This window comes from Neopsephotus bourkii, unplaced genomic scaffold (genome assembly GCF_033783945.1).
Source record: "Neopsephotus bourkii isolate Nb327-2 ecotype Australia unplaced genomic scaffold, CSIRO-AGI_Nbou_v1 NB_272, whole genome shotgun sequence".
Classification (NCBI taxonomy): Eukaryota; Metazoa; Chordata; class Aves; order Psittaciformes; family Psittacidae; genus Neopsephotus; species Neopsephotus bourkii.
This window is the reverse complement of record NW_026900781.1, coordinates 11,338,810-11,361,475: the sequence shown is the minus strand read 5'-3', so window position 1 is coordinate 11,361,475 and position 22,666 is coordinate 11,338,810. Positions and strand designations below refer to the sequence as shown.

At 45.1% G+C, this 22,666-nt stretch overlaps 1 protein-coding gene across 2 annotated transcripts in view; it reads right to left on the bottom strand.

Annotated features, from left to right (window-relative positions):
- The window catches only part of SLC22A23 (solute carrier family 22 member 23), a 111,041-nt gene extending 95,005 nt beyond the window's left edge, over positions 1–16,036 (bottom strand). For both annotated transcript variants that reach the window (XM_061346590.1, XM_061346591.1), the window contains exon 1: positions 14,622–16,036. In XM_061346590.1, the coding sequence (XP_061202574.1) occupies positions 14,622–15,155 (534 nt within the window). In that variant the 5' untranslated portion in view covers positions 15,156–16,036. The remainder of the gene's footprint in view (positions 1–14,621) is intronic.
- Positions 16,037–22,666: the final 6,630 nt, after the last annotated feature.

Below are 22,666 nucleotides of genomic sequence, written 5' to 3'. Positions count from 1 at the left end.
CTCCCCGAATCTCTTGCTTTCCAAAGCCCTCAGAACTCATAAATAGGGAAACGGTGAAATATTTCAACAATTGCTTCAGCACAAACTTCCAGAGAACCCGTCATGACCCCAAATCACTCAGTGCTAAGAGCTGAAGCGTATCTATCCCAGATTCTCCTCTGGCAGCTGCCACAAGCCAGAGAGAGGTCTCAAACCAGTTACCCAAAATAAATTTGGTGGTTGTTACCTAGGTAGGTGCCACCAGGGCATTCAATTCACAAAGAGAGGAATAAGGAGAGGGCACAAAAGAAAAATGGAGACTGCAGTCAAAAGCAGCCTCAGGTAAAGTTGATATTAATAGGACAAAATACATATTTAATAGCTAGTGTTTCATCCCCACCCATCTTAACACAGCATCAGAGCAAAGCAGCAAGGCTTTGTCATGCTGAAAGTGCAGGAATTTTGCCAGAGACCGGCACTCCCCATTCTCCATGGAAAAGCCAAAGGCAGAGGACTGCAGCATCAGCTTTGAAGAGCTAGAAATAAATCAGGAACCATTATACAGCATCAGTGCTGCCTCACCCCCTACATACACCTGAGCTTGGCAGTGTGTATTTGACATGTGCCCACGCAGCACAGCCATGCCCAGAGCCATGGCAGGTCCTGCTGTAAGTGCCAGTAGTTTCATCTTGCAAACACCACTCAAGATTTGCTCCACAGACATAGACAAGTTTCCATGTCCCTGCAGAACAAAATGCTGGGCTGGGCAGTGCTGATGACAGTTCAAGTGGCACTCCAAGTAAATCTGCACTGGGAGATTGTTTTGGGTAGAGGATTACTGTCCAGTCTCCATCGCCTCTTACAAAAAGTAGATTAATCTGACACAAGCAGAGAGACCACTAAATCCTGTAACTGCTCTGGCTGGATCCCATGGTCTCCCTGCTGGGGGTTAACAGCATCCAGCCTGAAGGAAGGATGCTGCTAAATTTACAGTGCTCGCTAAGATTTCTCTTAGTGTTCCTCGGTTTTGTTTGTCTTTCTGTCCTCCATCCATCCTCCTAATGCAAAAGATCTGATAAAATCACTTGCTAAACAAACAGGATTGCATTGTTATGCTGAAACAAAAATTACCGTATACAGAATATGCTGGTGGAAAGAGAACATTTAAAAAATAAAAACTTTTTTTTTCCATAGCAGTACAGCAATGTGGGGAATTTGCCACCTATGCAGACGTGCAATATATTGCAAGTGTTGGGTTTTTTTCCGTGTTGTGACAGACAGCATTTTTTGTCAAAGCTTAAGGAGTCACACCTGCATGATCCTAATGTTCAACTGGTATCAGTGAGTCACCTCCCTTGTCCTGAGTCACTATGCTCCACATCAAGATGGAGGACTATTTGAAACCTGAGGTGCTTGGGAAGACATCTGGCAAAGTGCAATGCACCCAAAAAGTAACTATCCTTTAATACCTTTACAGGGGGGTGTGTGTGTAAATCTGGAGAGGGCTCATGCAGTGAGACAATATTCTCACTGAAGCTGTAAGGGTCATAAAAGTCTGCTGAGTGCTCGTTACTACAAACACAAGCTGTCACAGTTAAGGGCTCTGGCCCAAAAAGCACTTGTCCTTGAGAGGCCATAATGCTGTCTGTGGCATCAAAGTGCACCGAGTACCCACTGGGAAAAGGTCGTAAGATGCCCACCAAGGATTTGGTTTGTTCTCCCTTCACCCTGACAGCATGGAAAAGTGCAAGGCAGACTTTTTTTGTCCTAAAAAGAGCAAAGAGACAGGAACGGAGAAGTTCTGGTGCAACACTTGTCAAAAGCCCAGCACAAAGAGCCCACAAGAAGGGAGCTTTACACATGCACACTGTGAGTAGGGTTCACAGTCCATTTCCAATGACGGATGCCAGATCACTGTTGAAAGCAAACAGACCCTTCACCAAACAGTCTGCAGGTGTATCATAATTCTGCTCCAACTGCTCTCTGCCTTGGTTTCAGCACAAGGAGACCAGAGGGTCATCTGCATGGCTACCTTGGAAAGCCCTAAACCAGGTACAAAGCTGCACCCTCGGTACTTCCCTGGCCAGGCAACACCAGCTGCTGTGCTGGCCCTCACAGACTCTGTCCTGAGGCAGTCTGTGCATGCCTTTCTCTGACACACTATATGCAGCCTCACAACCCCTACAGAAAAGGTCCCACTTTGGGAGCCCCAGCCTCTACACATCACATATGCCACAGCTTACCACAGCAGCCCCAAACCCCTCCTGGGGCAAAGCCACAGGCTTCCCTGCACATTGGATGGCGATTTTGAGACCAGTAAACGAATATAAGAATCTATCATTTGTCACTGAGGCCCGTGTGCATTCGGTCTCATCTTTCTTTGTTCTCTCCTTCCTGCTCCATCTTTTTTATAACGAAACCCTGTCAGTTTTCCCTGCACAGCACTAGCATCCATCTTCTATATAAATACCTCATCTGGTGAGAGTTTAAAAATAATGTGTTCAGATTCTCTTAGAGTGTTAAAAACGACCAACCAAACCCCAAAACAAACCCAGAACAAAAAACCACCACAAACCAAAGTTGTTGTTAGAAATAAGAAAATAATAGAAAAATTATCCTTTTCATAACAGTGCATGTAACAAAAAGCAAAACAATCTCCGTGTGCTTGTTTTTCTGGAGGAAAATCTCCAAGTCAGTGGACCAAATGCTACCAAAAAAACCCCAAACAAATAGAAAATAAAAAATGTCAGTACTTCTAACATAATACACCTACCACTAATGCCTTCTCCCCAGTACTAAAGTATTCAAGTAGTACTCATAGCATGTCCCTGGACCTGCAGGCTTTGTGTCTCTCATAGCTACAGCTACAAGAGACCTCTGCAGCAAAGGTTTCCCCCAGCTGCTACAAGGGCAAGGCTCTTCTCCCTGTCTTAACAACAAGCCAAAGATGACACACTGGCCACAATTTAACATTAAAGAAGGAGTATGAGTTCCAGGAAGTGGTGGTGTGGTGCTCAATTCTGTAAGAAATAGCTGTGCAGTTAAACTACACTAAAGAGGTTGCAGAAGATGTACCATCCCAACAGCAACACCTAAATTCAGAGTGGGTTTATTGCTGCAGGTGTCTACTTCCCTCTCAACCATGGCGGCAACAACAGAGCATTTAAACTATTTAACCGTCAAGGTTCAGATTAAAGATGCCTCTCCTCTGAGATCACAGCTAGGCAAAGCACTCCCTGATCTGTATTTCAAGTGTCAATAAAGTGTCCTTGAGAACACCTGGCATTTTTTGACCACCAGAAAAAAGCAGCTGGGTGAAAGTATCAAGAAGGTCACATTTCAAAATGGGGACATTAAGAAGAGTAAAAGAACAAACCGAATAATCCTGGAACACTTGAGAAGAAGGTATAAAAATGAATGATTTCCTCTTTCTTTGACCAATCACATTCAGAACCAAACACCTCCAAACTGCACCTTTCCTTACATTTTCATCAGACACAACTGGACTTACCTGGAAAACAGAAGGGTCATTAAAAATAAAACCAAACAGACAAAACCAAACCACTAGAACAACAAACCAGCTATTGAGAGGTTTTGTTTGTTTTCTTTGAACAGCTACTCTAAAAGCCAACACCACCTACACTGGAATGTCTCTACCCATGACTTTTAAGCTCCTTCCTCTCTGTCTGATACTATATCACCAAGTGCTGTGCCTATCTAACTTTCTCCAGCTTCATAATAAGTGAATGCTTTTGCTGAAAATCTTTGAGCGGTGCCTGAGTGCTTACGAACTCTTAAAGATAAATCCTTCTAAAACAAATTTCTACTGAGCAAGTACACATTGGTATTTTGAAGGGTATCTGAGCTTGCAAGAATTTCTACCCAGGAAGCAAAAGAGATGCTGTTGGTACCAGAGTATCATCTTTTGCTTGACATCTGCCTACTTCCCATTCCCAACAAATCTGGGGTCCCTATTCCACTACACTGGAACTTGCTAACTCAACAGATGCGAGGATTTGTTTTGTTCAGCTTCTTACCCAATTTATTTCCTTACAGTGGGAACAACATTTTCTGCACTTTTCTGTCTCAGAAACCAGTAAAACGTTTCTCACCATGGCAGATACCTGGCAGGGAAACCTGCAGCCCAGGAAAATCACCCATGAACAGTGCACACAAGGTCATGCACACAGAAATTGTCAGGTTGCTGTAACTACAGACATGTCCGGCTGCCTGGGCAATGTATGTTTGAAAAACAGAGCAAAGGAACTACTTCTGACTGCTACCACAAAGCCAAAGGTTTTGAGGACATGGTGAGGGAAGGGAATGGGGAGAAAGAGGAGAAGGCGTGTGAGCCAGAGGACATGTGTTTAGCAGTCTTCCAAGAAAGATATAATTAGATAGAGCAGTGTTGTAAGAAAGCAGTTTCATGTACCTATGAAAACAGCTTCCATCCCTGCAAAACAGTACAGGATTGCATAAATTTCCCTAATGGTTTCTGAATGGCAACATAAAGTTGCTAAAATACATCCTTCAAACACTCATTTAATAATGTGCATGACTTAGCTGTGAAATTTCCACATTAATTTTTGAAGTGCTTTTATTTAAGTCTGGTATTTCAGCCTTACAAATGAAGCACACAGGCTCAGTGCCACAAGGCCACACATCACTGCACAAAAAACGATACATAACTCGGCACTTCCTCCTGGTTTGCAAACTTCAACTCCATTGTGAAGATGGGACACCTAAGGCATGGGTAGTATCAAGTTGCTTGCAATCAGAGAGGCAGAGATATACTGCCTCCTATATTAACTACCTCAGGGTAACTTAGGCTGCCCCCACTGCACTGCACAGGGTGATGATATCCTGCTTGCATCCAGTATGTGCATGGTCTCATTCCCCCCCTGCCCCCAACCCTGCAGCAGAAACACGGTGCTGACAGAAGATGCATCATCTGCTGGCACCCACCAAAGAGTGCCAGGCAGCCAGACAAGCTGTACTGCACACATCTGTGTGCCCTGTGTCATATCTAAAGCCATTCAGTCACGGCTGACCTGTAAAATCCATCTCCCAGCACGCTGAGATAGCTAAAGCAACACTGCAATCACAATACAAGCCCGAAACTTCAAATATGCAAAAGGTCACAAATAACTTTTTTTTCAGAGCCAGTAAACTAACCTGGAAAAAGACTTCAAATTGAAAACTCTGCACTAGATTATTCCTTAGCCTATACCATGAGCAAAAGACACCTTCCAAGCTACTCAATGAGTGCATCAGCAGAGTTCCAAGACACTGAGATGCCACCTGAAACACCGCAAAACTGGGAAGTTTCATTTGCTCTTCAACTTTGCACTTTAGTCAGTAGCAATTAGCCCTTCTGTTCCCAACCTTGCTCTCATCACGGATCTGTTTCTTTCCCCACTGGGAGAGGGAAGAAGGAAGTTTGCTAAGTAAATAATCATCACTAATACGCTAACAATTAAAACATGATTTGTTAATCATATGACAGTCTTCTGAATACTCAACATGATTAAATCAATTTTAATAGCATCCATATACCACCCACTTCTCCATCACTACTTCTTTTATTTTCAGTAGGAGTTCCCTTTATTCTGAGGCATTTTGATCTTCTCCAACCTTCACCCTCCCTAGATTAGTCAACTAACTCGTTTCTCAGCTGATGCAATCTGCTTAGCTTTTTCCAACTCCATAATGTCATCTAACATCAAAGAGTTGGGAGATACAAAATCTTGCTTGCAGCTTTCATTATCACTATACTCATAATTTTCCAGAGAGCAGGATCAGGATATTTCCATCTCTGTTTTAAATCTCCAAGCAGCAATTAAATACCTTTTCTACACATATTCTAACATCATTAGGAGCCACTACCACAAAACTGACTTTAATCTTAAATCGATTATTTGCTATAAGACCTGCAGCTCTTTGCCTCACTGCGGCTGCATGAAAAGACCGGGAGCAACAATGGCCATTACTTGCACTGACAGACACACACACAGAAAAATGCTTTTTGAGTTCCATCCCTCAGATTTCAGCTTACAACCACCTTTATTCTCAACAAGGTGTGTGCTGCTGGGCTGACTTCCCAACCAAACTAAATAAAAAGTTAAACTAGTTATCAAATTTGTATTTATAACAGATCTAAGCACCATAAATGGAAACCATACACAAACCCCTCCTCCCTCCCCAACATTTTAGTTAAATATTAATGTTTGTTACAACCCAATTACCGAAAACAAGTTAACACTTTGAGGACTGGTGTTCTTCAGACTGCCAAAACTGTGCGTGCATAAAACATACTCCATGTGTGCAGCTTTGAGAGAGCTGACGTAACAAAACCTGATTTACTATCTTACTGGGCCTTCTTAAAAATGGGGGGAAACCTTTGAAATATCAAACATGGCGTAAAACTCTGAAATGGAGAAGATGGAAGGAAAAGAGAAGAAAGCCATTTCTCATGAGAAATACTTGCTCAAAGACACCATAGATAAAAAGATCAGACACTTTAATTTTGACACTCAGTTACTGCTGCCATGACCCTGCCCTCTCATCATTTGAGGACTACAGCTATTATAATTCAGGCAAGAAGAAAAGCAGAGGGAGATGGGAAAAGAAAAGGGTCTAAGGGAAAAAGAGGAGAATAATATTCCACTTGTTTTACAAATCAAAATATGAAACCGGTCTGTCAAGCTTGCATTGCTCAAGCAGGCAATGTTTTACACAGTCCTGGGAGAAAGAACAAGGGAAAAGGTCTTGCAGTTTAATTTACATTCCCTATCCTTAGTAATATTTGTAGGATGGGCAATAAGACATTGTCTACACATTCATGGACTTTGGTCTGGAGGCCGGGAGGAGATCAGACAGCTCCAGAGCACTTCAGAGTAATTTGGAGACAGTACTTGAGCCAAAATGAATTCCTCTACAACTGTCTGAAGCTGAAAAACCTTTTCCAGAGAACCAGACTACCCTGCTCTGAAAACAGCGTGCAAGGGTAACTATAAATCACATGCTGGTGGACAGGGTGAACATGCCGCTTCCCTGCATCTCACAAGTAGCATTCCTGATTCTCCTGGCTTTGCTACTTGTGAATCTAGACAGGCATCCCAGAAAGGAGTATAAGGATATACTCACTTACTTAGTCTTTTGTTCTTGTGTTTCAGTAGGACAACTGGCATGTGGGGCTCTCCCAAATTAAAAGACAGAATAAAAATCCTAACAAAGCCCAAAGTATTGAATTTTCTTCCTGGGGAGAAGATGAGTAAAAGCACAAAAAGAATTTAAACCAAACCAAACCAAACAAACAAACAACAACAAAAAAATAAACAAAAAAAACACACCAGAAAAAAAAAACAACACACCACCTTCTCCATAGGAGTCAGTCCTACCCAACCCAACATCCCCTGAGCATGTTTGCCCTTGCCTCACCAGCTCACAGGGCAGACAGGAGCTCCCACCCAAACACAGACACACACCACAGCCAGCTGCTAATCCATCTCCCACCATGTGGGAATAGGCACAGACCTAACTGCATGTTCCAAGCAGGTATGACATGGCCTGAGTTGGCAGGAGCTACTCAACATGCACATCAATCATCACTCCCTGCCAGGTTTTATGGGCTGGTGGCACGACAAGCTCCACAGCACCCACATTGGGCAGGAGCCAGCATGACTCCAGCATGGCACTGAGCAGCTATCAGATGCTGACACTGGCTTTGCCTGGATACTTCTGCAACACACCCCAGTGACACATACTGGAAGGAGCCTGAATGTCCTTTCTCCTTCCTTCAGGTCCCTTCCTGCCCCCCTGACTTTAAAAGGGAATTCAGAGTACACACAAGGTTACCCACTGTCACAAGTCAACTGGAAAAAAAAAAATATATAAACCCAAATTACATTATGAGAGCTAAGCACACATTTCAGAGTTGAGGCCACCACAGCTCAAGAGAAGATGTTCTGAAGGAATTCAGTGCAAAAACTGAAAACTCAGCATTGCTGCAAAGCTGCAGCATCTTTCCACAACAGTGTTCTCATCTTCTACACACTGTCTACAGCAAACCCCACTCTTTTCTTCTACAGCAAGATCCCAGCCTAATTAATTCCACAGTTAACTTGCGGGTAACCCAACACCAGCCAGGCTGTGCTGCAGAAGAGCAGGAGGAGGGAGGAGTATGAAAAGGAGGGAGTGAGAGCAACTGTCCCAAGCAGGGATGTCAGGTAGCAGAGGGAAAACCAGGCAGAAACAAATGGGCTGACAGGGAAAACAAAAAACCAAGGTACACGGAAGCACTGGATCCCTTTCAGGGTTTTCTAAACTTAGCAGCTCTTTGCAATTCATTTGGAAAGCTTAAATTTCAGACTTTGCACCGTTAGCCTGGCCAAAAGTTTTTTAGTTAAGGAACACCCTAAGCCTACTGCTATTCCAGATGTTATTTCATTAAAAAATTATCCCCTTCATGTTTGGCTGGCCTGTAATCCTCATCTCAGCATTACCACCAGAACTGGCTCCAAATTAGATGCCTTCCTAAGTGCCAGTTCCCCCTCTTTGACAAATACTTTAAGAAACACATGAGGTCATCTTTTATAATCACACTCTTGTAGCCAGAGTAAGAAGAGGTAAAACTGTTAGAGCACTTTAGAAATTGACTGCCTAAACAGCAGGAAATAAACACTGTAGCCTACATCTTCTGCCACAGCACGGGCAGGGTCCATATATTTAAACTAAATGACTGAGATACAGGATGTAATAGGGAGTGGAAACAAAAACAAACAAACCCCCAACCTTTTCAAACATCACATCCATCCAGGAGGATAAAAAAAGGAAAAAGGCAGCTTGTTTGACATACACACAGAAAACGAGGAGTATGAAAGGCTAAATAGCGAGTCTTGGAAAGCAGAGAATGACTTTAAGATACTTCAGTATAGAATTACCTTCCCGGAAGATCATTGTTAGTTCTACCAATGCTACAAACTATTTATGGTAGTCTGGAATCTGTTTACTGTATCCAAAGCACATTACTTTAAGGATGATACTAAGCATTAGCTCCATGTACATTCCTGCTAGTGAAAAAAAAATAATCCATACCAGATAGAAGCTAAGACTACCTGAGTTCTGATGTCGGGACTGCTCTTAACCCACTCTTTGTTTCCTAGACCAACTGCTTCAGATTTTTTTGTCCCCTACATAAAGTGTTCCCCCCTCCAATAAATAAAAACAGTATCTAAGCTCACTGAACAAGTATTTGTAGTCTGCTTGTGTCTTACTTGGTTGTCTGAAGCACCGGCTAATCTGCTGCTTTCAGGCAGGCAGAGGGCAGTTCTTCACTCCAGGGAAGCTGCAGGTACTGTTCCCAAAACAGTCATCCCCCTCCTTCATGCCACTCAGACAGAAACTCACCCTGTTATTTTAGGGTGTTGCTCAGCAGCACCCTGATAACCAGGAGGCTCCATCACTGTGCTCTGGGGCCTGCCCATACACACTACAACTGCAGCAGGACAGGCCGTCAGCTCTCCTTACTCCCTCTTTAAGAAGCAGATTTTTTAAGCCTGCAAGCACTCAGACCAGCAACCGCTAACTTTATCAGCTAGCTCGCAGAGGGAAGAGGGGGGGAAAAAAACTTGGTATCTCTCCCATTGCTGAGGAAGCCATAAAAAAAAAAGCAGCAACAGAAGTTTGCTCTGGTCTGCCAGTATCTCTAGATACCTCTGACCACAGGGACTCTTTGACCCTTTCACCACCCTTTAGGAGCAGAGTTGCTTCAAAGCCTTGTCACAAAGAAATTATGAATAGTCTGTTTGCCCATGGCAAGTTATTTGTCTTGCAGGTCCATGTATCTCCTTCAGTCTGTACAAGAGAAGCAAAGGCATGGGCTATTATCAGCTCCAATTTTGCCGTTTCTGACCCAACTGATGCAATGGGTACAACAGCTGGAGGTTTTCATTGATTTGGGACTAGACGGAAGCCAGTAAGCCAGGAACCAAGACTGACAAGACAAATCCTGGCAGTTGCAGGTAAGAAAGGGAAGCATCAGCATTTCTGAAGTCTCCTTGCAGAGACCAGCCAAATGGAGGATATGCAGAAACAAGTGAGATGCCAGGTACAAATAGGAGGTAAGGGTGGCACAGCTCTTATTTTGGGAAGAACTTTGTCAGAGCTGCCATTGTTTAAGCGCTAAGTCCAAGACAGAGTAATCCCTTCAAATTAACTAACATCTATATCCTGAAAGTCCACTTTAAATGCATGCCTATCCCCTGCACCAAGAACTATCACCCCAAAAGCAGTGCCAAATTTATCATCACACAGATTTGTTTGTTGCACCATTTCTGGCTACTTGCAGATACCTGCAGTAAGCCCATGAGACACCACCACAATCTTGGGCATGTGCCACGGCACAGAGCCATTTCACTTCATTAACCCAGCAGAAAAACAAGAAAACAAAACAAAATAATTAAAAAGTATTTAAAGAAGAGTTGTATCAGGTCAGCGAGCTGAAGCAGGTGGAGGTATACCCAGAAGGTGCCAGAACTGCCATAAAAGCAAGGGAAAGAAAGGCTGACAGGGCACAGATATCTCCTGTTGCAGAAGCAAAAAACACCACATCACAGCCCAAATAAATCCAAGTTCACACCAAGACAGCACTGCCCCTCGACCTTTTGGCTCTCTTGAATTAAGCTCCACTTTTTTGCAGGTACAATCTGCTACAGGCTAAGCCAAACTGGCACCAGAATGATCAAACCAGTGGCAAATAGGTAAAACGATGGCATGTTACTTGGGAAAGAAGATGACTCAACCCAAATCAAGTGGGAAGTTGAGAGCCAAGAGAACAGCACTGCAGCAAAACAAGGCATCTGGAGTAGAAAAGCAGCCACAACAGGAATTCCCTTGTGACTAGACATGAAATATTATTACATAATTGCTCTGGGTGATTAAAACGCAGCCTTCAACTAATCACTTCCCTCTACACCACCCCCAAGAGGTAGAACTATCTGGAACGCTGCAGGTGCCCACAGAGGGATGCTGTGCCATCAACCTCTGCAATTTAATCAAGCTTCAGTCTTTGCCCATCGTCAGCTTTTGGGGTCCCTTATACAAATCAGCATCCAGAACAACAAACCACTCCCCCCCCATAATGCAATCGAACACAATGGACAGGTCATCCTAGTAACAGAAGGAAAAAAACCAGCAACCATCAATACCGTAACCAAGAGCTTCCATGAAAACTTTGCCCCAAGATTACAGCTGGCTTTGCATACGGGCAGAAGAGCCAGGCACTAAATAAGTTAATGAGAGAGTTAGAAAAGTCCCTGCTAAGTACACACTCCAGCTTCCCACTAGGCTTCCTGGCTACGTATGTTGTCATTTTGTTGAGTATTGCGTGAACACTAATAACTTGAAGCATCACTTTGCCAATGGGTAAAGTGGGACCTCAGGGTTTCCCCCAAGGCAAAAAAAGGGACAGTATTTCTCAGCATCCTTTCTTTGGACAGTGGCAAGATACATGGACTATTTAAGACAGGGTTGGTCTTTTTATTAGCCTTTTGCCTAAAAGCTAGTTCAGGCTACATCTCTCTCAAACAATACACATGAACTATTCAGAGCAGTGTGATAACGGAGATGTTGTGATAAAGAACAGATGAAAATCCTCAAAGAAGCATTTAGCTGTGAAAAAGCCTGCCTTACAAGTGAATTGTCCTAAAAGAAGATATTTATGTACAAACCAAGTTAAAGTCCAAGATTTATGTACCAAGTCAGGACATTAGCTTAGATGGGTGATTTAATATGGCCACTGGAATTCCTGTGGTGAAATTATGCATCTGACCTCTTCACTATATGTATTTCAACAGTGTTAAATAATAAGCGGTACGTCCTTTATTACCATTTCCAGTTCTAATGACTGGCAGCACTATAAAAAGCACCGTTCCCAGTGACTCAGCCAAGGAGGTCAGGATAATGGCAGCACCTAGCATGGCAATGCCACTCTCCATGAAAGGTGCAAGGCCACCCCTGGCTCCAGCAAAGCCTTAAAGACAAGCAGGGCTAAGCAAAACACACAGCAGAGCTGGAAAAAGCAAGATCTTCATTCCTTCAATCCCAGCAGGACAAAGGATGGGAGCAAATGGGCACCAGGGAAGGGAGAACTGAGAAAGCCTGGACATAGAAACATCCGATGGAGGGTCTTCATTAAGAGAGAGGCTATAGAGATGGTGAAACTTAACACAGTCAAAGGACAGCTATCTGCCCCTGAGGAACCGGGCACAGTGAAGTCTCATGTGCATGTACATCAACAAAACGCAGAGCAGGAAATGTGCTTTGTGCTAAATGACCACAATTGTTTCATCATTTCTGCAGACAAAGCAACGATGGAGCGTTCACCAGTGATTAATTTGGACTGCTGAAGATGAGAACAACGGGATTTACTGGCCAAACAAAAGTGCATTTTTTATTAATATACTTTTGGCTCTCTTTATGATATTTCAATATAACCCCTGGCTACTACACAGATGAGTCTACATTAGACCAAGATTTAATAAAACTCTCTTTAGAAAGATGAGAACATTGCATAATACATTACAGAAACAAATGTATTTTTGAGGGGAGTTAAGAGAGATCTGAACATCCAGTCTTCTGAATTCATCCAGGGCAGCTCTTTCACACAAAGGACAGTGAAGATGCATGTAAGAGGAGTCAGCAGTTACAAGAATTGCTCCCACAGTATCAGAGCTCCTGAAGGTTTATATGAAAGTAATCCCAAATTAAGCTACATCGACATTCTGCCTGGGTTTTTCCTCTTTTTTTCTTCACTGGGATACAAAGAGACAGCACAGCCACTCAGAAAACACCCCAAACAAAACCAAAGCACGAACTAAGGCGGAATCCTGACCCCAAGAAAACAATCTAATTATAATTAGATGGGATTACAAGTCAAAGCCAAAAAAGATGCCAAGTTTTTGGAAGCAAGCCTACAACAAAAATAAAAGCTCCACATTGGAAAAACCCATAGTCTCAAAAGATGAGTATTATTCTTTCTAATAGAAAACAAGACAGCAGGGACCACAGATGTTTATTTACCCCTTAAAATTGATCTGCCCTTTACCACAAGTTCTTCCAAAGAACACTTTTTTTATTATTCTTAAAGAAGTATGCACGATGGCAAACTTAACTCTCCCTTGACCTTTTGTGGCCAACTTGACAACGACCTTCAAAAGACTCCACCATTTAAAAAGATTATTTTTTGCAGTTTACACTAAAAAGAAACATTTCAAGATTTATTTATTTTTTTCCCCACACTTAAGCTTCAGTGTTAAACCCTAAAATATTTGAATAGCTCTGTCTCTGGTTATAAACAGAAAAAAAATCTATCTCTCTTAAATGTCAAATTCTATTATACACTTCTATATCACAAACCACTCAAGTCCACCCTTTGCCTGTGTTTTTCTCAAGAAAGGAGCATAGCTGGGTTAAATCCATTCCGGATTTAAGGTTTTGAGGGATTTGCTTTACCTGCTTTCCTCCCGTTGCCCGTGCTTTCAAGGGACACAAAGAGAAACCAAAATGATTTTCAACAATTAAATGCAAATGTGTGCCAGTTACCCAAAGCACAATCATGCCAGTCATCTGATTATCACTGTGTTTCTTTCTCCCACATAGATAAACACGGTTAATACAAAACACTGCCCCCAGGCAGGAAGTAATTTTTGCTGATCTTAGGAGGGGGTCTTGAGATTAAAGGAACTATCCTGGTGTAACAGTTTCATTTTAGACTTCCAGGAGCTCCAGCTGCCTGTTCATACCAAAGAGGCCCATCCACAGGCAGCAAGGCTTTCACAGCACTGCTACCATACACAAACCAAAGCTCTCAGGTGAAAAGGCTTTTTTCTTTTTGCATGCACTACTCAGCAAATATGAAGTAAGAGCAGAAAGCAGCGCAACCCTGCTCACTAGAATTTTTCCACCTTAGCTATTAATGTTAGGCAACACAAAACAGAGCAGCATGCGCTTCTGCCTCTGGAGTACAACAACTTGTGCGAGATATTCCTTCCTTTATTGTTCTACTGAAACAGTTATGAAGAGAAAAAGTAAACAAAGAGAATTCAGTAGAACTTTGTCTCATTTTCCTCCCAACAGTGATCGTCTCATAGCTTCCCTAAGATTCAACCTGGTTTTTGGCTTGTACGCCTGCATTAGTACACTTGCACAAAGATGAGGGATATCACCAGCAGAGCCTTCTCCACAGCTCTTTCCCCCCACTGCGGCTCACAGAGCCTTTCTCACAGACACCCATGCCCAGGACAGGACAGCTGCCATTGCTGGGATCCCAAAGAGCCACCAAGAAGCCCAAATCAGAACTTCCAGCTCAGTGCCGCAACCAGTGCCCGGGTAACAAACCCACGAGGATAGACACCTGGAGTGAAGGAAGGAAACGACTGCAGGGACGTGAGATTTACTCCCAGTGGAAGGATAACCCACAGGGCACCTGACCTACTCGGCGGCAGCACGAACAGATCCGAATTGTGTCCAGCTGCTTCCTTCATCTTGGGATGAGCGGGGTGCCGAGTGGGGCCAGGGTAGGGCAGAGGGGGTCCGTGAGGGCATAACAGAGTGGGGGGCCTGAGGGAAGCCGCCTTTCTCACCTTGCTCACGACGTTCTGGACGAGGCCGGCTCTAATGCGGTAGTGCCACTCGTGGCAGTCGCACTCGCTGGCGTTGCCCCCCGCCGGGGTGGGCAGCCCGGGCGGCGGGAAGATGCTGCCGTTATCGCTGCGGTTGGCGTGGCTCGGCGCCAAGGACACGCTCCAGTTGCCCTGCCCGTCCGCCTCCCGGCACCAGAAGTCGGGCTGGTCCAGGAGGAAGGAGTCCGAGAACTTGCTGAAGCCGATGAAGAGTGCTGGGACCCAGGTGAGCAGCACCAGGGCCCGCTGGTACCTGCCGCCCAGCCCCCCGAGGAAGGGAAGCACGGAGCCATCGTAGTCGAGGAGCAGCGGGCTGCAGGCGGCGGCGGGCGGCGATGGCACCGGTACCGCCTGGATCTCGGCCCCGGCGGAGCCCGCGGCGGGCGGCCCCGGGGGAGCGGCGGCGCCCCCTCCTCCGGCTCCCGGCACCGAACCGTTCTCCTCCGGCAGCGGCCGGCCCCCGCCGCCCGCCTCGCGGCGCCGGTCTATCGCCATCCAGCCGCCCGGGGGGGCTCACATAGGGGGGAGCTGGGGCAACCCCGGCTCCCTCGCGAGTCCTTCCTTCCTTTCTTCCCTCCCTCTCCTCCACGCACACACACACACACACACACACACACACCTTACAACGTAATATATTGCACACAAGCTCCTAGCCGGACCCGGCCGGAGACGGATGAAGGGGCGGAGGGGGAAGGGAAGGAAAAGAGGGGAGGAAGGAGAGGGGCGAAGAAAGGGGGAGGCACCGAGCCCCTCGCTCGCTCCCTTTCCTCACCCGCACCCTGCGGCCACGAACCGCTGCAGCTGCCAGCGGTGCCCCCCCTCCCCTTGCCTGTGCGTCAAGCTGCACTCATCCCAGCTCTCCCTTCCCCCCTCCGAGTGGCACCACTGAAAATAAAAGGAAGGATCCAGCCGGATCCGAGCATGCAATGGGCCAAAGGAGAGGGAGGGAGAAGGAGTGGAGGGAGAAAAGGAGAAAGAAAAGCCACCACCACCACCCTGCTAACCAAAGCCTGCAACAACAAACCAAGCAAAACCGGTGCAGCAAGGCTCTACGAACACGCCTCCTCTCCCGGTTTTGGTGAGGAGGAGGAGGGAGCAGAGGGAAGGCAAAGGAAGGAGGAGAGGAAAATAACAGCTCCCGACGCGGCTTCCCCGCTTCCCGCACAGCTAAGGGTCCCCCTCCGGCCGCGGCAGCAGCGGCGGCGGCAGCCCCCAGCACCCCCCCGCCGGCCCCTCGCAGCCCCGCGTCCCGCACATCTGTCTCCGCAGCAAGGGGCCCCGCCGGCCTCTCCGCGGCCCGGGCTGCGGGGACCGACACCGCCGTGCGCCTCCCGCGGCAGCCCGCTCACTCGCCGATCCGACCCGCGCCACGCCGTGCCGCCGGCCGCACCTCTAGAAGCGGACAGCCCGCCCGAGCCCTCTCCCTCCGCCTCCCCGCAGCCCCCACCTGCCGGCCCGGTTCGGCCCCGCAGCCACCGCCCCCCGCTCCGCCCCTCGGTGCCGGGCGGCCGCACCTGCTCCCGCCGCGCCGCACAGCGCAGCCGGCCCGGCCCGGCCCCCTCCAGGGACCCGCCGCGGCCGGGGGCGGGACGGCGCCGCGGGGCGGGGAGGGAAGGGAAGGGAGGGAGGTGCGGGGCAGGGCTCCGCGCCTCCCCGTGGCCGCGGTCGGCCGGCGGGCCGGGGTAGGTACTGGGGCGGGTAGGGGGATGTGGGGAGGTGCGCTGGATCTGCAGCGCGCTCTTATTTCCATATCAATTATTTAGCGGTATGGCTTTAATAATGCAGCGCAGCTACAGCTGGCGGAGCTGGAGGCACCGCGGCGGGAACAGCCAGTGGGGACTGAGGAGGGGAGGCCGGAGAATGGACAGACCTACGGGGAAGAACCTGCAGTTGAAGGGAGCGTTTATGAGAGCTGGAGCGATGCAAGATGTACCTGTGTGGCTTCAGTTAGCCTGTGAAATTAGTACCCACTTAAAAGAATTAAATCATATCAGCACCTTGTGTTGATTGTGAAACAGACATTTCAAATTTGTGAAGGTTATTTTTACATTAAGCTAAATTTTCTTCAGTGTGTAAATGTCTCCAACTGTTTTCGTCATGAAGTATAGCCCGTGCATTACTGAACCGAGCAGTTACGTTTTTCCTTTGTGAGAAGGGAATGAGAGACAAGAGATCAATATATGCTTCTGCATATCAACATGGCTAGTGAGCAGAAGATACTTGCATGCATTAGAAGAGGACTGGCATCATTACTGAGTATAAATGGAAGAGCAAGTTGCTGGTGGATTTTCATTTGCTTGAGCCAGTCTCTGCGAGAGAGTACTGTACATCTTCTTCCCTTTAGCTCCTTTTCTTACACAGGACACCAAAAAGGTTTCCAATCTACTGGTGGATCTGGATCCCTTTTGTAGGGCTTTCCCTCAGCACTGCTCAGAGTGATGCCCAACACCAGAGAAGTCCAACAGCTTCCCCAGAGGTTTATGGAATCAACCAGGCTGGAAAAAACATTTAAGATCAGGTCCAACTGTTACCCCAGGACTGCCAAGACTACCACTAAACCATGTCACAGGGCCTCATCTAAATGGTTTTTAAACACTTCCAGGGACACTGACTCCACCACTTCCCTAGACAGCCTGTTCCAATGCCTGATCACCCTTTTGGTGAAGAAATTTTCCCTGATACCCAGTCTAATCACCCCTGTCACAGCTTGAGGCTGTTACCTCTTGTTCTATCACTGGTTACTAAGGGAAAGCAACCAGCCTCTTCCTCACTCGATCTGCCTTTCAGATAGCTATAGAGAGTGATAAGGTCCCCCCTGAGCCTTCTCTTTTCCAGACTAAACAACCCCAGTTCCCTCAACTGTTCCTTGTAAGACTTGTGCTCTAGGCCCTTCACCAGCTCTGTTGCCCTCCCATCTGATCTAAATACTCCAGAGTGAAAGGAGAACCTGGTGCTCCCTGCCTTCTCTTTCCCTTCCTGTGCTGCAGCACCCTTTTACATCTGATAACTGTTACCATGTCCCTGTGCCATGTTTTCAATATGACAAGCAGCTGTAATTTATCCTCTTCTGCTGTCTTCTTGGCTAGGGATTGCCCTAGCTCTCTGGTTTCCCATCAGCTGCTGCCTGCTGTGCCTCCGCCTTTGCGTGTACAGGGAGTAAACCTTGCCTGCAAGAACAACTCCTCTCTTCTCAGTCACATTCTGTGTTTTCCAAACAATTTTTTAGGAATATTTTGAATTCTAATTTCATCTTCCAGTGTACTTGCAGTTGCTCCCCAATTAATGCCATCTCGGAAGGCTGCTAATGAAACATCCAGGACAGACCCTTTTGGAACTGAATCTCTAAGCCTGTTTGCCCATAAACCACTGACAATTGCGCTTTCCCCAGTTTTGTATCAAATGCCCACATTTTTCACATAAATTGAACTCCCTTATTCATCAATGAATGTGCAGAGCCTACTCAAAGCACAGATGACTGGGGGCCCTTGCTCCTTTTTCCCGTAAAAAGCCCATTCTTCTATTGCCAAAGGAAATTTGCCCAAGCTTATCCCAACCTCCTGCTGACAAGTCCATGTCAATAGTTGCTTATCTCATTGTTTCCTTCTATCTGTTTAAAAATAATGTGTCTATTTCAGGCTAAAAAGCCAAGCCTATTTCTAGGTGCTTTTAGGGGGAAAAAATGGCTGCCTGGACGGTTTCTTTCTTTCTTTTTAAATGCCTTTTTTAAAGATAGGGACCAGTTTTGTCTTTTTCTGTCTGCAGGGTCCTTGGCCTCCTTCTCTGACGTTTCCAATGCTGTTTGAGCCACTTCCTTCTGTATGTCGGTATGAAGTCCAGCCAGCCAGTTGGTTTGAACACTTCTAAGTTATTCAAGTACACCTGCAACTGATTCTGTCCCAATCCAGGCTGAAACCTTATTCCCTTGTCATTCACATGTATTATGTCAATCACCCGATTATAAGTGATCTCTTTCAGCCAAGCCAGATGCAAAAAAGGCCTGAGCCACTCTGAGACTTCTCAGCATCAGTCAATGGCTTTCTCTCTCTGATAAGTAATCCACTTGCTTTTGGCTTCCTCTTACCACTGACGTACTTGCTGAATGACTTCTTGTTACTTGAGATGCTCTTGCTAGTTAAGTCTTATCTGTCGTACTGGCTTTTTTGTGTTTGTCCCCGTCTGCTCTTGCTAGGTGATACTTCTGTACTCACCCCATGGAAACCTGATCCACCTTCTCTGTGCTTCCGTTTGTGAGCTTGTGATTTAGCCTCATCAGTTGCTTCCTAGCTTTCCTCTACTTCCTCATTGAAGGGATTGCCTGGGAAAAGTCTTCTAGAAACTCCCAGCTACCACTTGCTGTCTTTTCCCACAAAGAGAAAAAGGCTGTGGAATGCGTTGGGATTGTCAGGGAGAAATAGAGAGGAGAAGACGACTTCGGGAACAGAGGTCTCAAGTTGAAAGAAGAAAGGTAAATTTGACTGAAGAAAGCAAAGAATTGAAAACCTGGAAGAGATGGGAGGGAAAAGAAGAACCCTTAGAGAGGGAAGTATTCATACTATGAATGAGTAGATCTGTAGAAACAAAGTCATACAGTACAACAAAAAGCCCATAACAAGAGGTGACAACTCTTACTCAAGCTGATCATTTTCATCCAAAAGCCTTTTGTGGGCTGCTCTGACACCCTGAGATTTAGATGGAACAGAAAAATTTTAAAGGTAGCATATTCCTGAGCATTATATATTTTTACATAGTAAAAGTTCTCCCATCCTTGAAATGGTGATCCTTGAGAGACTCTTTCTGAATACAAGCAAGTTGAGGATAAAAACAAAGAAAATACATTTGTAGTAGTTAAGAAATAAATTTTTGATGAAATAAGTAGTACTGAAACAAAACTTTACAGAAAAATACCTCTCAAATAACAGAAATGTCTTTACATATTCTTGTGAAAATTGGTTTTGGTTTGAATGAGGAAATGAGATAGACTTGAAAGTAATATTCCATTTGCGTGGTGGATCCTACACGTGGGTAAATGATGAAGCTAAGTTTACAGAGCTTCTCTCTCCTGTGCAAGGGATGCTAACAGTCCCTTTGACCTCAGAGGGGAGACACAGGATCTTTGCAGTGCCTCTTCGCTAGGAGACAAAAAGATACCATTTAAGAGGAAAGTTGCCTTTAAGAAGAGAATGAGTCAATGTCCCTTGGTTTGTTTTATACACATTTACCACGTTACATTAAGAAAATTGCGTACCATTACAACCTGGGTCCTCGATGGTTTGGGGAAGAGGAGCAGAAAAGATAGCTTTGGTTTCCTCTGGAAGGAGCAGTTTGACCCCTGCCGGAACAGAGAGTGGGCAGCCCTAGAGCTGGGACAACATGACAGCAGTGGAAACTGGTGAACTTCTCCCAGTTGCAGAGCAAGCCTTCCATTGCAGAATGGGTATCCTGTCTGTCAGCACCCTGCCACAGCTCAAAGGATTTGAAGCCAGGACCCAGAGAAATGTTTACAAAGAGAAGGAGGCGTAGGGGTAGAAATAAAAATCAAGCTTCCTTAGCTCTAGTGTTAACATTTCCAGATTCTCGGCAGGCCAACCACAGTACTTTGAAGAGTTCCTAGCATAAATTCCTGGTTTATGTGGAATTTATGCAACCACCTCATTCCACGTAACAACAGCACTAGCTGTATTTTATTGTTTTATGGGATATATGCTTACCTTTTTTGTCTAAAGCAATCCTGTTCTGTACAGGTGAAATTATGACAGTGCAATAAACCAAAGCTACTTGGTACACAGACTGATGAATAAAATCACCTCTTGGAATGCAGACTATTCATATTCTGGGGTAAAGCACAATGTCCTCATAAGACCACATGGTATTCCAAGTTGGGAAGGATCAAGAGGTCTCTAGTCCCACCACCTCCTCTCATAGCAAGATCAGCTATGAGGTCAGATCAGGATGTGCAGGGCTTTATCCAGATATTGCAGGGGATTTTCAGCTCAGAAGGGCCAGGTGAGTACTGTGAGAGCTAGATGTGAGGCAAGATAAATAGATAGAAAGAGGAATAAGTTGAAAATGTTAAAAAGGACTAAGCCACTTAGGGAACAGGTGGAAAAGTCTGTACTTATTTCAATGTGTTCTCCTCTGATCCTGACTGAACCAAAGACATCTGACTTTCCCCATTCTTCTGATGTCAGCAAGTGTTAATGAAACTCACTGGCAAATGTTCTGTCCCTCCCTGATGCTGATTCAAATAGAAGATGACAACCTATTACTTGTGTTATTTACTCTGCTGGCAGAGGTCTGTACACCGTATGGGGAGGGATGCAACAGGGGAAGGGTTCACATCCCTTGTCTGATAGGGATGTGAGTATGATGAGGAATGTGGGTGGGTTCATTTATTGTCTCAAAACAAGAGAAAATTATTTATACACTAATTATTGGAAAAGATGATAGATGTTGCAAAGTCAAGCAATCCAACACTGGTAGATGCTGTAACTCAGATTGCTTGGGCAATGTTAATTTTTGCCCCAAATCTTGCGCACATGTGTTCTGATGCAACTTTTAATTAACAGTGCACTTTGATGCAACCTATAATTACACTATTATGTACAATTTTTCTTGTAATCCCCTGACGTATTCAGTAAAAAAAAAAAAAGTAAAAAAAAAAGTCAAAAATAATAATAGTAATAAAAAAATGACCATTTAAGCCCTGATTCTCAGCAGCATTTAGGCACTTAAAATACCTTTGAGAATATGGGTCTTAATGAGGATCAATTCAATATTTTGGTTTCTTCTTGTTCAGTATGGAGCCCCATGACTTATTTAATGCACTGTCTTCAAACCCTGCTCTCAAGAACTAATGATTAATGTCCTCATGGGATTTCTTATAATTATCCCTTATAAAGTATCCAAGTGTTTTGCAGGTATTAATGCATTTATTTTCACAGTGTCTCCATAAGGTGAAGGTTTGTTACCTTCTTTTCATATTGGGAAACTCAAAGGCAGATGGGTTAAGGTGAAAACCATGAAGTTTTGAGTACTTGCAGCTCCTAGCAGTTTAGCATTCTTGAGTGTGGTGCAGCATTTCGTATTTTCAAAGCACAGCTCCTGTTCGCAACTGTGAATGTGGAGTGCTTTTATAAATCAGACTCCAGAGTCTCAAGGCAGTCACTCACAGAATGAGACCAATGCAACTAGAATAACATCATATGGTGTTTTGAGGAAGAGACATCACTCTTCATCACACACACATAAGCCTGACATCACTCCTGGGCAAAATGATGGAACAGCTGATGAAGCAATGGATTAGTAAAGAATTAAAACTAGGTAAGATAATTAAATCCAGTTAACCTGGATTTAAGGAAAATAAACTTTGTCACCCACCATTTTTTTATCGTTTTCTTTTGTAATGAGTTTATGAATTTGGTTAATGGAGACAATGAACTGGTGTAGACTGTTAGTGACTGTACAGTAAGAAAGATAAACTCAAGCTAGTTCTACCTAACTTGGTCCAAGTTGTGAACAGATGTTATATTCTGGACACAGCAGTGCCACTGGAAGATTGACATCCACAAGCTGCTTGTGACCATTTCCTAGCTGGAAATTAGTTCCCCTTCCAATCTGCCTGCAGAGCAGTTCCTCCATGTACCCCGTACTTTACAGTAGGGTAAATGAGTGAAGTTCACTCAGACCAGCAACTCAAATTGCATAACCTTGCCCTGATCATTTTCCTTGAGGGGGGTTCAGGAGCTTTTCCAGATACTTCTATACCTGCCAGCAACCAGCCCATTGACTTCCTAAGTAATGAATTTAATTCTCTGAAGAAACAGTGACACCCCTTACGCTCTTCTTCCGGTCTCCCTCCTCATTTGTGAGTCATCCACCTCTACAATTAACAAAACAGTCTTGTATAGGGAACAGCCTTCTTTGCAGTAAGGTGACCCACATGTGAAGCAGGTCTATCCTGTTCACTGAATAAAGCAAGCACTCAGTGGAAAAAAACAGTAGGTAGT